General features: G+C 55.7%; 1 protein-coding gene across 2 annotated transcripts in view; it reads left to right on the forward strand.

Moving 5' to 3' along the window:
* ZNF423 (zinc finger protein 423) overlaps positions 1–17,569 on the forward strand; it is a 271,340-nt gene that overhangs the window by 229,850 nt on the left and 23,921 nt on the right. For both annotated transcript variants that reach the window (XM_081119389.1, XM_081119390.1), the window contains 2 exons: positions 14,164–14,295; positions 15,849–15,964. In XM_081119389.1, coding sequence (XP_080975515.1) covers positions 14,164–14,295; positions 15,849–15,964 — 248 coding nt within the window. The remainder of the gene's footprint in view (positions 1–14,163; positions 14,296–15,848; positions 15,965–17,569) is intronic.

Consider the following 17,569-nt stretch of genomic DNA (forward strand, 5'->3'; position numbering starts at 1 on the left):
TCCTGCGAGGTGAATGCATGAGTGTTGTTGGCTGGAAGCACAGAGGCCATTCCTGGGGAGGGCTTAGCCCGCGGGAGGCGTGGAGGCGATCTCTGTCCTGAGCTGGGCAGAAGGCCACCTGGACCCCCACCTTCACTTCATGCTGGCCCCTGGCCCCACCAACAGGTGTATGGGATTCCTGCTTTTCTCAGATCTGGGCAAGGAGGAGGGAGCCGTCCAGATGGAGGCCGGGACAGGGCCGGGCAGTGCCCCTGTCCAGAGGAGTCATGGAGACAAAACTCACGGCACTGTTGAGAATCTGGCTTCTGGATTTTAGCTCATTGTTGGGGTCAGGCCCTCGTGTGTTCAGCATGAGGTGAAGGCAGAGAAATCATTTGACTTGGGGTTTCTCCCCAGAATCTGAGGTTAGCATTGTGGGTGGGGTTGGGGACTGCAGCCTTTATTGTGATGGGTGGTTCTGTATTGAGAAACTCCTTTAATTTGTGGGCCCTCAAAGTGGGTTGTGGAGGGGCGTGTGTGTGTGTGTGTGTGTGTGTGTGTGCTTGCACACGCATCTCCTGATCATATTCAGCGGGGAGGGAGGTGTCATCTTACCAGACCAAGTCCCTCAGTGACAGCAGGAGCCCAGGTCCTCATTGGGCCTCCATCCTTCCGCCCCTTCCAGGGGAATGGCTCCTGCGTCCTGGGCCCTGCATCAGCAAGGCTGTAATGTGTCCTGCAAGGAGGTCCAAGGACTCGGGGACAGGCTATGGTGGGGGGGGTTGTTGGGTGCCCAGCTTCAGCCAGCCCCTCCGTCTGCAGAGGCCTCCAATCATCAGTCTCCCCTAGAGCTTTGTGAAAGGCCTGATTGGGGTGTTTTCAGGGTTTCTGTGTGACTGCATCATTGCACACCGCATGTCCCTTTGCCTCGCCTCCTAGACTCCTCACCCCTAAGCAACTGGGACCACAGACAGTGTCTCGCTGGCCTGCTACCCTAGGGCCCCTCCCGGTGCCTGGCGGTCAGTAGCAGTGATGGTTGTGATGACAACACTGTGGTGGGGCCCAGACTATCTTCACACAGTTCCACAACATAGGGATGTGACATTCCTCATTTTACATGTGGGAACCGTGGTCCAGGGAGGTTGGGCCACTCACCCAGCGCCCCACAGCTGGATGGTGGCAAGAGGGGCATTGGAACCCTGACTCTGAGGGTGTACTCATGTCCACGGGCTGTACCGCTCAGTGTCGTGAGTGAGGAAGCCATGGCCTGTGTCCGGCCTGAGAACAGCATTTTGGTGGGGGTGGGGTCATAGGGCGCACTAGGTCCAACATGTTCGGGGACTCCTCCCAGAGTAGCCTATGTGGGTGTCTGTGGACCCAGAGCCACGTGGCTGAGCTCGTGCGCCTGCACCAGCACTGGGCACGGACCCTGGCCTGAATGCTCCAGGCCGGTCAGAGCCGTGCGGGGTGTGTGGATCTAGCAACTAGCCAGACTGTTAGCGTTTATTGAGACCTCCTGTTAGAAGCACCAGACAAGGAAAAGAGCTGCTTGTTTGTTGCCCTCAGAGAATTTATTACCCAGGATTGTTTGGGTTGCAGGTGACAGACCGCCAAGTTAGCTTAAGCAAAGAGAAGGATTTTTTGAAAGACACATTTTTGTTCACAGAATTACCAATAGCTTTGAGTGCAACTGGAACCAGGGACTCTAATGCTGTGTGGGACTTTCTCTTGGAAAATCGTGGTTGGAAGGATGGAGGCAAAGCCTTGAGAACTGTTTGAATAAAGGTACAGAGTAGGGAATGAGCAAGGAATGAAATCAAAGAGGCCAGCGGGGCAGGCGGGGCTTGCGGGTCAGGAAGCAGGGTGTGGCCAGCTGAGGCCTGGGCTGTGTGGCAGAAGAATGTCGCTTTACACTGGGAGGTAGGGAGCCACTGCAGGTTCTTGAGGGAGTAAAACGATGGCCACATAGACTGAGAGGATTATGCTGTATATGTTGGATGGACGGCAGAGGGAGAGACCAGAGCAGATGAGGTGAGGGGGGCGGGGGTGGAGAGCAAAGGGTGGATTGCCAGGTGTTGGATGTGGTTTTATAAGAAGGTATCTCTGCAGCTGTCTTTTCCAAGAAGAAAAAAGGCAAGACGCCAGCCAGAGCTGTACAGAGGGGCGTTTTCCAGCTATGGTGCGTGGGCCTCGAACTGCTTGCCTCTCATCAGAGCTAATGGCAGCTGTTCTCCCTGAGCGAGCAAGGAGGGTGGAGGGCTGCCTGGGGGTGGCCTCCACCCCCACCCCCAACCTCTCAGCAGTTGGTCTGCCTCCCTGTGCCTTGTGCAGGCTGCCTGTCCCCTCCTCCTCCTGGTGTGGGGCCTCTTTGCTGCCAGCTAACTGCCTCCCTGGGCTAGGAATGGCGGGTGGGGTGGAAACAGACCTCAGGCTTCGGGCCCTGCCAGGCAGGTGAAGGCAGGGCCAAGCATGGACAGAGTTGGCTGTGGGCAGACGCAGCTGACCAGGCCTCCCGGAGGTGGGCTGCAGGGCCTGGAGGTGGCACACCCCCCTTCTGGCCTCTGGGTGCTCTGGGAGCTGACAAATCAGCAATGTTAATGTTAAATGGAGCTTGGGGGCTTAAACAGGCCTGGGAGTCCCAGCCCTGGGTCTGTTGAAGGAAGAAAGAATGCAAGTAGCACTATGCCTGCCCTCAAGGAGGTGATATTTTGGTGGTGGGGGGGGAGGGGGGAGATGGGAGTGGATGAGAGAGCCAAGTTTAACCTAAGAAAATGCCTTGGAAGGCTGTGTGGCTCAGCTTGGCTCTCTCTTGTGGCTTTTCAGAGGAACTGAAGAGAACCTGCTCCCCAGCACAGGCTCCGTGCTCTCATTATTGCTGGAGTCAGGGCACAACTTTAGGATATATCACTGGCTTGAATGTATTCATTTATTCCATGTCCGTTTGAATTTCCAATTTTAGCTGCAACTTTTGTTTTACTTGTGCCACAGCAAAAACCCGGTTCTTTGAGCTGTAGCTGCAGAAGCAGACCGAGGAGACCCACAAACCACTCAGTTGAGCCTTACAGTCCGAGGGCTGAGTTTCCTGCCTTCACGAGCGACAGGGCTGGGCCAGGTTGGAGGTTAGTAGTGCTCTCTCTGGGCCTTGACAGCCGGCAGGCGTCCTCTCTGCTCACATTGTGATGTGCCCAGGGGAGTCGCAGGGAGCTGGACACGGTTGCTCCGTGAGAGGTAGCTCAGTGGCGTGACAAGTGGGCTCTGGACTAGCTAGTAACCCATGGTTATTGATTCGCCTGGCAAACTCTTGGTCCAGAGTTATCCAAGTATTTGAGTTACACCCTTCAGAGAAACTTCATTACTCTTGAGCGAGTCACCTTACTCTTACCTGCCCTGGTCAAAGCGACCACATAATTGCCAGGGTAGAGGTTTAAGTTGACGGGTAGAGTAGGTCACATCTGTGCAGTTTCCCAGGCAGGGCAGCTGCCACCAGTGCTAACAGGCAAAGAGATGAGGCATTCTGCATGGCATTTTGAAACCCACACCGCAAGCCAGTCAACCTTTACTAAGTGCCAACTCTTTGCCACACACGGCTGAGGTCCTGGATCCTGGCATTTAGTGAGACAGACCCCAAGCCCCTGCCCTTGACTTTGTGCCATGATGGAAGCCTCTCCGCTGGGTAGTGGGTAGCACCAGCCACACTGCTGCTGAGCACTGGACACATGGAACCGAATTTTTATTTTATTGAACTAATTAATTTAGATTAAATAGCCACATACAGCTGGTAAGTGTCCTACTGGACAGTGCAGATCTTTCAGTAGGACTCAATCATTATTTTCTAGTCGAGTCACGTATTTTTTGCCCAGGAGTTGCTGAGAGGTGGGGCTGCCCTGGGGCCGGTTAGCATGGTCAGAGCCGAGCACGAGGTGAGGCGCTGTTTCCAGGCCGAACAGTAGGTCTTTTTGCGTTAAGTATTAGTAACAAGGGGGACAGTCCTGTGTCTACCTGGATGGGAAGCATTTGAAAAATGGTGCTACCTGCATTCCATGTGGGTGCCCTGTGTCTGCACATGTGGTCGCTGTCTGGCTTATTGACGCATTGCTGTGGCTCTTTTAGAGACCTGATCTGGGCAGGGGAAAGGACGTCAGCAGCAGAGAAAAGCCCTTATAGTGGAAGCAGGGGGAATCCGTGCGGCCCCGGCAGGGGCGGCGACAGGAAGGGCTTTGCAGGCTGCCTGTCATGTTAATTATATGTTATTAGAAGCCATTAATCTGAGGATTATTAGCACGATGGAGTTTTCATCAGTTGTCTCGTTGTGGAAAACTTGAACCTGAAGATCAGTGATAACCATCGGTAGGCGTTTGGTGTGTTAAGGACGAAGGACGAATAAGCTGCTTGTTTCCCTGAGTGGGTCCCCGGGGCATGTCGCAGAACCTTCATGTTCAGAGGCCCTGGTCTTCTGCAGGTGGGAGGGCGCGGGTGCAAGGCGGCAACGGAACGTCTTCAGTTGGGTGTTTCAAGCCCCCAGAGCCCCAAGTTCAAGAGGTTTGGAGACAAAGAAGCCCTAAAATCTGGAGCACCACAGGAGTTCTCTCTCCTGATTCTTAGCGAAGGCCCAGGAGCCCTGGCTTTACTTGGTGACTCACTCCATTGTCCCCTCTCTCTCTCCATCAGGGAGCTGAGATGGGCCCTCCCGCCTCTCCGTGACGTGTCCAGGGCCTGGTTGGTGACTTCTCTTTTGCCAAAGACAGTTAGTCACCATGTCCTGAATGTCACAAACACCCAGAATGTCAGTTGCCGCAAGAAGTTCGTAAGCAGGGCCCCTGCAAAGGAGGTGCATTTTCTCATTGACCACCCCGGGCTGCTGTCCCCCCAGGGATGGGTTCCCTGGTAGTGAGGGAGCAGTCGGAGCACCAGAAGGACTTCCTTCCCTCCACAGCCCGTCCAGCCGGGCTGCCTGCTCGAGGTGCTTAGAGCACTGGACCTGGCCATGAGGAAGGCCCAGGGCGGGCACATGCCTTCCTCTCAAACCCTGCCTTTGACCTGCATGGAAATCCTACTGAGTTTTAAGAGAATGGGACAAGGAGAGGATACACACACACACACACACACACACACACAATGTGGAACTTTGGGCATGGGAACATCAGAAGGGTGACCAGAAATAGGGAGTTTCCATGAGTCATGATTGGACAAAAGGGTTTAAAATCTGGATCCAAGTTCTGCCTTTGCAGATATGGGGAGTGGTTGGAGATGGAGGAGCATCCAGACGAGGAAAGTGGCAGAGGCATTCGCAGATGGACGTAACCTGGACGGACCTGCCACGTGCAGTGCTGCCTCCAGATTCTTAAGCACCAGCTAGATTCCACTGCCCTGGGAGCTCCCGGGGGCTTGCACACCATTGACAAGACCCTGGCCATGGAGTTTCAGGGTGGAGTCACATCCAGAATCACAGCAACAGAGTCACACTGCCGGTAGCACTGTGATCAGATTTTTCACCTTGCTCTCTCTCACTCCGTTTAATAGCCTCATGAGGAATGACTTTCTCCCCACTTCCCAGACGAGGAGACTGAGGCCTGGAGGGAAAGTGCTCAGCCCAGTGTCACACTCTGAGTCTGGGGTGGAACCAGGAACATCCTCTAGGCTGCTGTTCTCAGTCACGTTTCCCCTCCACTTCTCAGAGGATCTCCTCTTGTTGGGACGGGTGAGCAGAGAGCAGTCAGTTGAGCTGTCCCGTTTGCTGTGATGGGAAATCTCAAGGGGACTTTACCCGGGATCATCCTCAGGCTTAACTGACCCCTAGCTAAGATCCATCTGACAGGGCTCTTGGGAGCAGGTGCTCAGTGGAACCATCTGGAGTCTTCTGATTTGAGTTTCAGAAGAGGGAGCGAGCAGAATACGTGCAACTCAGGACAGCAGCGTCCTGGAGATGGGGCTTGGCCAGATGGCCAGTCTTGCCATGGGAACCCCGGGGCGCATTTGGGAGCGGCTGAACCAGCCAGGCCTGCCCAGGGTGTGGAACCAGGAGTGAGAGCCTGCCATTGTCCCTCCTCTCAGCCTTCCTTCCCCAACCCCATCTCGACACACACTCACACACACTATATGCACAGAGTGAAGCACATCGGCTGGGGAACTCGACTCTGGCAGGGAAAGAGTGATCCCACCCTGGAAGAAAGCCAGGCGGCCTAGTGACTAAGCCAGGCTGAAAGGACTGTCTGAGTACAGGGGGGAGGGGAAACCTCAGGGTCCCACTCCTTGGTGCAGTTTTACTGGGTATTGGATGGCAGGAGGGTCCAGTGCTTCTGGCAAGAATGAATGGAGGGGCAGGGGTGGGGGTGGGTAACCCTTTCTATGGTGAGCCCAACTGCATTGTACTGAGATTGGGGAGTTCAGCTGCCCCTCCCTCCTGCTGTCTGGGGATCTCCTGCAGACCTGCAACATTGGCATCGTGGTTGAAGGGGGTTGTTGGTGGGTACCTGGGTAAATAAGTATAAATAGTTTTCTTTCTGATATGTGACCGGATTATTTTTCAGTTGATTTCAAGCCTTGGCCCCAAGTGGCCCACAGATCAAAAAAAGATAAGGGTCAGTTACAAGGTTGAGCTCATTCTCCGTTGCCATGGCAACTGACCTCAGGCCACCCTCAGAGGACTACACCCAGCTCCCCAGGTGATGTTTTTACTGTCCACACCATCAATCCCAAGCCTTTCAAAATTCAGACTGCCTAATTGTCAGGGCTCTATTTTGAAGAGGCTCTAGTCCCCCCGTGGGGCCCCGTTCAGGCTGCCCGAGCTCATTTGTAAGCCTCTGTGAGATGCAGGGGACCACAGGGGAGCGTGAGATGGGTCCCTCCTGGCCAGCGAGACCTGGAAAGGTGCCCCACAGGGGAGGCGGGAGGGCATAGCCCATCCTCCAGGATTAATTAGGGTAACAGGGGCTCTGTGCTGGGGCATGCCTGACGGCACCCTGGCATTGGTGGTCTGGGGCACCGGGGATGCCCCCCTCAGCGCCACCCTGGAGTCTCCAGCAGCCTCCAAAGACATCCGACGCCATCCATCCCCGTCAGGACAGTGGGAAAGTGTGTCCCACTCTCAGCCGGTTTCTCAGCCTTCTGTCCTGTGGACAGGCAGTGACTGGAGAAAACTTCCATCTCTTGGAGATTCCTGACAGCCCTGTGATGGCTCTGAACACACACCTGCACGACGACAGGGTTCCAGCAGATCAGTGTCCCCAGAGCACTTTATAGAGCTCAGCACCCCTCACTGAGGCCCTTTCTCGCCCTTCGGGCCTGGGTGCAGCCTGAGAGTCTGCATTTCCAGTTGGCTCCTGGGCTCCTGTCTGGGGACGACACCCTGCCTGCCAGGGCGGCAGCTGCTTGGGGGCAGCAGGCTGGGGGGGAGGGGATCCCAAGGTCAGTCCTGGCCCCTGCACACGCTCCCCAGTTCCTGCTGGCCTCTGGTGAAAGACTTCCCCGCAGACCTTGTTTTCTCCTTTGCCCCTTGTAAACTCCAAGCCCAAATGTCACCTCTCCCTCCCCTCAGCTTGCCTGGGTTCATTTCCTGGTGGTGGTTAATGACAAATGAATAGATAAACAGCCTGAACTGGCTGCCCGATAGTATTATCTGCCCTCTTCTCTCTGCCCAAAGGTTTTTGTTCCTTAGAACAAAGGGCTGAGCCCCCCAGCGACCCAGGTCTTCTGCACCTGTTTATGGTTGTTATTTGTTCGAGTGGCATCAGAGGGGTCCTCTCCCAGGGTCCCCTTACCCCTCATTCGCCTGGACGAATGCCCGGCCCCAGGCTCCACCTTCCTTATCTCCATGTCTCCTGTGTGTGCCTGAGCCTGGGTCCTGGACCTCAGGGGTCTTTACCAACCTCGTATTCAGAGTGGGCGTAGGCTCAGCCCCCTGACTGTGGAATTGAAGTGTGGTGACGTTCATTGCCCGAGCTGGTGACAGGGAGGCAGTCCACGTGTTCCTTCCATCCTCAGAAATGCTGTCCCGGGGCCCATGCTGTGGTTGCTGGGACTGCCCACGCTGTCGGGTGGGGCTGCCTTCTCCCCTCACCTGGGGGAGTCCCCAGCCCTTTTGTCACTGGAGCTGGTGCTGGCAAGCAGGCCTGTCCACCTTTCTCACCCCCAGTTTTTGGATGATCCAGGTGACCGAGGAGCAAAGGGTGGCTTGCTGGGTCCCAGGTGGGGGCCCTGCCTCTCCACGCTTCCTTTCCTGGTCTGGCAGGTGAGGGAGACCCTCAACACCTGTGCTCCTGGAGCTGGCCAGAATGCACGCCCTGCGAGTCTGGGGACCACTGGTGTGTGGTGACCAGCATTTACCAGCATCCCTCACCCCATGTCCAGGCATTGTACTAAGTGCTTTACACAGATCATTCATGCCTATTTATTGAGCACCTGCTATGTGCCAGGTACTGTTCTAGGTACAGGTGATGTAGCAGTGAGCAAAATAGCCTTGGTGGAGTGTGTGTGTGTGTGTGTGTGTGAGAGAAAGAGAGAGAGAGAGAATTGGTTATAAAACAATCAACTCTGTAGAACACCAGGGCCTGCAAGCACTATTAAGGAAAGGAAAGGTGGGTGAGGTGAGGTGTGGGAAGGGTGCAGTGTGTGCCATCTCAGCGGGGTGTCTGCAGAGCTCTCTGAGGGTCTTCTGTGATCAGACACTTGAATGAAGTGAGGGGAGGAGGAGATGTCTGGGGGAAGAGCGTCACAGTGAGGGCAGATGTCCTGTGGCAGAGCAGCCAGCTAGCAGGAACATTTGAAGCTCAGAGAGGTTAAGTAACTTACCCAAGTACACACAGCAAGTGAGTGACGGAACCTAACTTTTGTGTCCTTAATTACTGCTCCCTGAAAGGAGGAGGCTAGTTAGGTCCCTGTCAACACAGGTGACAGTCACCTGTTCTCGGCCAGAGGGGGTTATGCATTAATGACACCACTCGCAGGTCAGCTTCCCTTTTCTGGGGTCCCTGCTTAGAGAGGGGCCCGATGAGGCCTGTGGATGTGGCGGTAACGGGTCACTGGGAGCATTAGAGCTCAGAAACAATGCCCTGCCCGCTCCCACCGCAGCCCACCGCCCCTTCCTCCCAGGCAGCAAATTATGGCCTCCGAGTGTGCGCCCAGGACTGCCTTTGACATCAGTGGGGCCCACCTGAGCCTCACCTTCAGGATTCTGATAATCAGCTCTCTCTCCTCCTGGCTTCCCCCAAGACCTGTATGGAAATAAGTATGTGTCTGCCAGGGATCAAATGCTTTCGGAGACAAAAGTCGGTGCCGAGGACATTACAGGGAGCTATCATCTCGGCACGGCGCTGCTCCACAAAGCCCTCGCTCCTCTTTCGGGCTGACACAGTTTCAGCCTGAAAGGTGCCAGCAGGCCGACTTGGTTTTAAGCAAAAGCACATCCTATTATTTTTTTGAGAAATGAAGTGTAAAATTAACACTTATTATTCCTGAGCAGAGTTGAGAGAGAGAGAGGGAGCGAGAGAGACTGTGGGATTTTCATGTTTGCTGGGTTGTTTGTTTGGCAGTTTGGGGTTTTTTTAATTTTATTTTATTTTTTAAAAGTCATAATAAATCAATAGGTTCTTGGTGCCAGCCCCCACTTCGGGGGGCTTGGAGGCAAGATGGGGCGCAGGGAGCTGGTGGCATCTGCATTTCACTTTGCGGATGAGCGGGGCTGCGCGATCCGCTTGAGTTGCGTGCGTGGGCCTCTCAGTGCCCGTCTGTGCTGAAAAGCAAACGGGGTAGGAGGGAGAGGAAACGGTCGTGCCACTTGTCTTAACTCCCAGACTCCTGCCTCCCCGAGGCCGGCTGAGGGGCCCCACCCAGTGCTGTGTGATCTTGGAGAATCCAGGAAAGTTCTTCCCGGGGGTGCTGCTGACTTCAGACCCTGCGAGCTGGTTCAGAATGAGAGGTTGTCAGCAGCAGCAGGGCGGCGGGGACGGCAGAGGCAAGGTCTGTGGCCATCCACGGGCTGGCTCCCTGGGGGACAGGTGCGCAGAGGAGCACCGCCCTCTAACTAGGGCAGCCCGCCATTTTCCTGGGTGGTTTTAGGGGCAGAGATGCCCATAATGGACACCCCTGGGGCACCTCCCACCCCTCCAGTAGGGAGGGTGCCTCCTCCTTCAGAGAGAAGTCTGGCCCGAAGGGGAGCCATGCCCAGGTCTGTGGGACCCCCTCAGGCAACATTCCTTGCACCTCACTTAGACGTTTTGTTGGTTTGATTTTCCCTCTCCTGTCTCCCCAGTTTCAACACTTGGGGGCGAAGGAGGCAAGTTGATCTGATTAGCCCGGACCCGCATCCGCACCAGTCCGCAGCTGCGATTTGCTGAAGTGCGGCGCCTGGCGCGGGAAGCGGCCACGGCGCGGGCTGCCTGACTGTGCGCATATTTATGAACGTGGGTGCGGGGCGTAGCTGCGGCTGTGAATCAGGGGGACCCGCTGATGAATCACCTGGCGCTCGCAGAACGGAAAGGGACTGTCATTCCTGATTTCTCTGATTTATAAGTTGCAGGAGCCTCTTTGTCCTCTCGGTGTTTGTCAGACGGGCACAGCTCCGCTCACAGCCACGTGGATCAAGGCCCCAGGTCGGCGGGGAGCAGTGAACCCTCCTTTGCCACCTCAGCCCTGGCGGGGGGCTCTGGTGGGCAGGGGAGAGGGCCCGCCGGGGGCATCCCTACTCCATGAGTATTTCCCGAGCCCCTCCTGCAGAGCCAGGCGGGACTTGATGTTTCAAGGGCCTGAGGAGAAGACAGCATCTGTGCCCATAGCCTGGTTGCCAGGATCAGAAAGAGTCAGGATATGGTCAGATGAAACCAGGGCAGGCTGCTTGGAGGTGGTGTACAAGTAGGATACACACGGATAGGGAGGCTTCAGAATACCACCCCTCACCCTGCTGGCTGCCATGGTTTCTTCTCTAGAAATGTGGTCTTCCTCTCAAGCAGGGTGAATGCTGAGACTCAGCTTATGTTATAAATGGTCATAGAAACCTCCATACAATTGTCATTTTCACACACCCACTCCTCATTAATGTCCAAGAGGTATCCCCATTCTAATAGGGAGGCCATAGGGAGCTCTCTCATTCATTCATTCACTCATTCATTCATGCATTCACTCATTCATTCCTTGAACCCATACTCTGGGCCAGGCACTGAGAAGCATTGTTTGTGGGGCAGGGGTGCATTGAGGCAGCCCCCCACACTGGAGGCCATCTCTAAGTATGATGACAGTCTCCCCAAGGAAAGCGGAGAACGTGTGTGGGGCCTGTGCAGCGAGCGTGCTGAGCCCACCAGTGTCCCTGAACTTGTCAGTGAATTCCTCCCCCCCCCGCCCCCCCCGGTGTAAATAGAAGAGCTGCCTGAATCTCTGCCGGGTGCATGCAGCCTAGTTGCCAGGGCTCCAGGGGCACGACAAACACCCAGTAGATCCAAGCCAGTGAGCTATGTGGGGCAGGCCCACCTGCACATGAGAGAGTGCATGCGGCTCTGTGGCGGGGTGCCTGGGGGGGCTGCGGGGGGAGGCTGGGCTGGGGGGGATGCCGGCTGTCTCTGCCAGCCCCTGCCAGGGCCTGGGGACCCAGGGACTGGCCAGGAGCCTCAGCCCATCTGTGTTTGTGTCTTGCCACTGGCACAGCCCTCTGCTGCCTCATTCCTGCCTTTGCGGGCAGATCAGAGCACCTGGCGCCTTTGGTGAGGCTGGGTCCCTGGGAAGCCTGAGGGGAGCCCATGTCCTTGCCTGGCCCAGATAATGTTCGTGCTGATACCAGTGGAACTGGCAACACACACTTATTGAGCACTTGCTGTGTGCTGGGGCTGATCAAAACCCCTTGTCTTCTTAATTATTAATGCTATTAACTTACTTAATTCTCACATCAACTATAAGAGGAAGGCTATTGGGGAGGTGGCATTTTTTAATTTAAAAAAATTTTTTTTAATTTTATTTTTTATTGGATTTATTGGGGTGAAATTAGTAATAAAATTTATATAGGTTTCAGGCATACTATTCTATAATACATCATCTGTATATTGTATTGTGTGTTCACCACCCCAAGTCAAGTCTCATTCCATCACCATTTATTCCCCCCCCTTAAAAAGACTATTTTTTGGGAGCAGTTTAAGGTTTGTAATAAAATTGAGAGGAGGAAGCTACAGAGATTTATTTCCCGTATAGCCCCTCCACTCCGCATGCATAGCCACCCCCGTTATCAGCATCATTCACCAGAGTGGTAATTTTTGTTTTTCACAAAGAGGAATCTACATTGACATTATAATCACCCAAATTCCATATTCTGCCTTGGGGTTGTACATTCTACAGGTTTAGACACATGTAATGACATGTACTCGCCATGATAGTATACAGAACAGTTTTACTACCCTAAAAACCCTTCGTGCTCAGCTACTAACCCGTGCCTCCCCCAACCAGCAACCATTGATCCTCTGGCTCCATAATTTTGCTCTTTCCAGAGTGTCGTGGAGTAAGAATCACAGTGTGTAGCCTTTTCTCACCAGTTTCTTTCATTTAGTCATATGCATATAAGGTTCTTCCGTGTGTTTTCATGGCTTGAGAGCTCACTTTTTTCAGCGCTGCATAATATTCCATTGCTGGATGCTGCACAGTTTATTTATCTACCACCTACTAAAGGACATCGCAATTGCTTCCAGAGTCTGGCAATTATGAATAAGCTTGCTGTAAACATCTGCAGGTTTTTGTGTGGACATATGTTTTCGGCTCATTTGGGTAAACACCAAGGAGCGTGGTTGCTGGATCGTATGGTACAGGTGTGTTTAGTTTTGTAAGAAGCCGCCAAGCTGCCTTCCAGCGCGGCTGCACCAAGTTGTACTCCACTCGGTGGAAAGAGTTCCCGTGGCTCCCATCCCCCCACTCAGTGTTCTGGATTGTGGTCATTCTCATAGACGTGCATTGGTGAGGAAGGCTGTTCATGAGTGTTTTAAAAAGGAGGAAACTGAGGCACAGAGAGGTTATCTAACTTGCCCAAGATCACACAGTAAGTGGCAGAGCTGGGTTCCATCCCTGGCTGATGTGACATTTAAGCCAGTGTGATTCTCTGCTACCCTCTACTGACCACTGGGTCACACTGGTCAGAAGACCCCTGGGCCACCCCGTCCCAGGTGCCACCCCCTTCCATCCTCTCACAGCCCTGTGCGGGAGGGACTCAGGTGGCCCTCATTCACTAGTGTGAACTGACGGTTTGGAGAAGCCAGGATTTGAGCTATGCCCTGCTGAGTCTGGGTGGGGCCTGAGACCTCACCTCTCAACGCAGACATGATGAGGGTGCTCAGGGCACGCTCTCCTCCCCGGGAGCCTTTGACTGAACGTTTGGAGTCACAGCAGCTCCCAGGTGAGGAGATGGAGCTGCTTTCTGATCTGGAAGCAGGACAGGGTGTCTGCCCATTGTCTGTGAGCCACTGGGTAGGCCATCTGTTAAAATATAAGAAGAGCATTTTATTGTTTTTTGCGATATCTTGCAGTGGCTGCCCATCCCTCTGAGAGTAAAATCCCTAGCCCTCCAGTGGCTGAAAAGCCCTTTGCGGTGTGCATCCATGTGCTCCTTTTGACATCACCCCGACCCTGACCAAGCCCAGCAGCTCCAGGCCCTCTGCGCCCTTGCTGTCTTCAAGCTGGCCCAGCGTGAGCTCACCCCAGGGCCTTTGCTCTGATGCTCACCTGGAGAGCTCCCCATGTTCTTACATACTTCCTAATGCTGTTATGTGTTAATCGTCTTTGTTTATTATCTGTTTTCCTCACCACTAGAATGGGGGAAAGTGTATTATCTGCTTTGTCCCCCCTGCCCCCCAGAATCCCCAGCTCAAAGTGCCTAGCACATAGTACATGCTCAGTAAGTATTCTATTGCATGTTTTAAAGTCCTGGTCGGACACCCTCCTCCATGCAGACCCCTTCCTTGGGCCCTCTCCATGTAACACGATCTTGGGGTCAGGCTCTTGGAGGTGGCCTGCACAACTTGTCACTGGACCAGAGGGAGAAATCACAGCAAATGATGCTTTCAAGGGCCAGCTATTTGGGGCCGGCCTCTGGAGTCTGTAAACCTAGGGGTGGCTGGACCATCCGAGGCTGGGAGGGGCCTGGGGTGGGGCTGGCCTGGGTGTATGGGGCGCGGCTGCCGCCAGGGCGTGTTGTCAGGTCACCGATGGTCTGTTTCCTTGCAGAGGAAGGCATCAACCACGAGTGCAAGCTGTGCAACCAGATGTTCGACTCCCCGGCCAAGCTGCTCTGTCACCTCATCGAGCACAGCTTCGAGGGCATGGGCGGCACCTTCAAGTGCCCTGTGTGCTTCACAGGTAAGGCGCCCAGCGCGGAGCACATGGAGAGAGGGAAGGGACCCTGGCCTGACCCTTGAATCACTGGACCTCAGCATATGCTCCTGGGCTCCTGGGGAGGCCCTGAGGGACCCCCAGCCCCACTGCCCTGCAGACCTGACCCGTGTCCCCACCCTATGCTCTCTGGCCTTTCCCCAGAGACAGGTGAGGTGACTCCCTCTCCTGGGCCTCTCCTCACCCCTGAACTCAGATGTTGGGGTCCTTCCTGGCCTAGCCTTCCCCTCCATTTTGGTGCTATGGGCTCCAGGCTTGCCTCTATAAGCCTTGAGCTCTGTCCGGCACCCTTGGGCTCTCCCTTTACACGCCCCCTGGCTCCCCCTCCTCCCTGGCCCAGCCCAACCCATGTTCATTCCATGCTCTGGGCTGAAGGGGTCTGGGGCTGTTCTGCTGGCCAAGCCCCAGGCCTCCAGACTGGCTGCCGGCCCAGGCAAGTGGCTGTCCCAGCCCAAGACCAGTCTCGGGGGCTTTGCCGGCCCCCTCCTGCTGCCCAGATGGCAGCCGGTGTGCGCAGGGGAGCCTGGCCTTCCCCTGCCTCCCCCGACATCTGCTGTCTGCCAGGCAGGAATCCCACCCTGGGGAGGGTGCCTGGTGGGAGGGGATCTCTGAAGTGCTCACCTCCCAGACACACAGCTGCTTTAGGGCCGCCTCCTGTGTGTGCCCAGCACCTGGGCTCCTGACACCGGGAAGCCGGGGCTGCAACCTGCTCCATGACAGGCCTGGGGAAGGGACTGTGCTGTGGGGACGTCCCACACACTCACACCCTCAGGGTCTGCCTCCCCTCTATCTCAGGAGCCCCCACCCATCTGTTACCATCACACTCTTTGGGTTGGGAGGCGCTGCTCTGAAGGGCCCCAGCTGCTGGGTCTGCTGGTTCAGGACATGGGGCCCCTGTGTGGGGATCTGGGTACACTGACAGCACCTTAACAAGCAGGACAGTCCATGTTTATTGAGCACCTTCTTGTACCAGGCACTGTGCTAAGCTTGTTTAACTCAAATCTCAGCTCCACCACCTGCCAGCAGTGGGGCCTAGAACATATCATTGAATATCCCCAGTGCCTCAGTTTTCCCGTCTATAAAATGGGGATAACAGCAGTACCCGCCTTACGGGCCTGTGCTGTAGGCAAGGAGCCCACTTGTGGAAGGCACCTGGCGGATTGTGGCATTCATTGGGCTGATTATGTACCAGGCCATCTTTTAAGAATTTTTCAAGTTAACCTATGTGATCCATCCAGACACCCAATGAGCTATATACTTTAAAGTTCCCCATTTTTTAGTTGAGGACCTAGAGCCCAGCAAGGTTAAGTACCTTGCCCAAGGTTACACAGCCCGTAAGTGGCAGAGCTCAGCTTCCCTCGCTTGAGCCCCCTCTGCTCCCAGCAGCCCATAGTTTGGCTGGCTGTGTCCATGCCAGGCGATGCCTCCTTGTGTGAGGCGCAGGGCCCCTCTCCAGGTGTCTGGGCTGGTGTCGCCAAGCCCTGTGCTGACGCTGTGTCCGTGTCCATGTCTGTGTCCAGTCTTTGTCCAGGCCAACAAGCTGCAGCAACACATCTTCGCGGTGCATGGGCAGGAGGACAAGATCTACGACTGCTCGCAGTGCCCACAGAAGTTCTTCTTCCAGACCGAGCTGCAGGTCAGTGCCCTCGGCTGTGGCGCACACCCCTCAGGTGCCCCACTGGCACTGAGGTCTCAGGGTGCAGCCAGGATGGTGAGGTCTTGTACTCAGCACACCCCAACTGGAAAAGCACCAGGCGGCCGGACTTGGCTTGTGGGTGTGGAGCCGGCGGTCGTCCTCCTGGCTGGCTGGCGTGTGGGGTGGCCTCCGGCCTCCGCTCTCCCCGCGTGTTCAGGAGAGCTGGAGTGGAGCAGCTGAGCCTGGGGCAGGAGTCAGGGGCCTGTTTGTGGTGTTTCTGTGACAGGTCCCTCCCTTCTTGGGGGTCCTATTTCCCCACCGATGTTATAAAATGATGAGGGACTGAGCTCGGGATCTGTGGCCGGCGGCCTGTGTGGCTTATATAGCTGAGTCCTGGGACAGTGTGTAGCCAGGACCTGGGGTTGGGGTTTTGGGGCCTCCACCTGTGCCCAGGAAGGCCAGAAAAGTGAAGGCCATGGATGCCGGTTTGGGCCCCGACTCTGAAGAAGGGATGCCTGCCATGGGTCCCGAGACATGCCCGTCAGCTGGGGCTCAGTGGTCTTGACCAGCTCCTCAGATTCCCACCCAGGGCCTGCTGCAGCGGAGAGGGCCCTTATGAAGGAAAGGGGCTGTGGGGCCTCCCTCGGCACCTGCAGCCGCTCCCCTCGCTCCCCATGGGGCCCCTCCCACCTGTGGCTGCATCCTGAGGGCCAAGCTCTGTGTCCAGGAAAAGCCACCTTGTCACCCACTGGTTTTTGCAAGAAATTCTTGTGACACTGGAGAGGTCACTTGCCCACCCAGAAACACCACACACGCACACGGAAGAGTCACGTACCCTGCACGTGGGCCACAGCCTCCCCCCCACACACACAGTTCCACATGCGGTTCCTGCACACACTACACGCAGAAACAGCACTTTTGAAAGTGACACAACTCACAAAGAATGCCACTCACACAGAAGAACACCACACCCTGCAGAGAAGTGGCACACGGCGTCCACAGAAATGCCCACGGACACACACTGACACACCATGTGCTGAGAACACCCGGTTTTCCATCGGGATCCAGGTGCGGTTTGCTGCGTAACAAACACCCTCCCGGTCTGCGTCTTCCAGTGACCCAACCGTGGTGCTCGTGTTCCTATCCAGGCAGGTGGCCAGAGGGACTCCTTGGTGACCCAGCCCAGGGAAGTCCATCCCCTGTCACGTTGCCTGGTCACCGAGGTAGGGAGGAGAGGAAGGTGGGGTATCGCCATGGGCTCTAAGCTTCTGGGAAATGACACCCATGTCCGTGTCTCAACTAGAGCAGGTCACATCGCCATGCCCAGTTTCAAGGGGGAAGGTCATCCCGCCCTGTGCCTAGAAGAAGGGGAGAGCTGGCTTTTGTCAACATCCCACTGGCCCGCAGGGTGCGCCTGCCCGTGAGGAAACCCGCCCACAGCCCGCACACCCATGCTGGCCCTGCGCTCCGCAGTCCGCCCTTCCTGCCGAGGCCGGGCCACCACAACCAGAGCAGAGTCAGAGACTGCCTGGGGCCAGCGTGGTGTCCCTCTTGGGGCTGAAGGGGAACAGCTGTGTGGCCTGTTGTAGGGCAGGTCCCTCTCCC

Source organism: Miniopterus schreibersii, assembly GCF_964146895.1.
Source record: "Miniopterus schreibersii genome assembly, chromosome: 18".
In the NCBI taxonomy this organism is placed as follows: domain Eukaryota; kingdom Metazoa; phylum Chordata; class Mammalia; order Chiroptera; family Miniopteridae; genus Miniopterus; species Miniopterus schreibersii.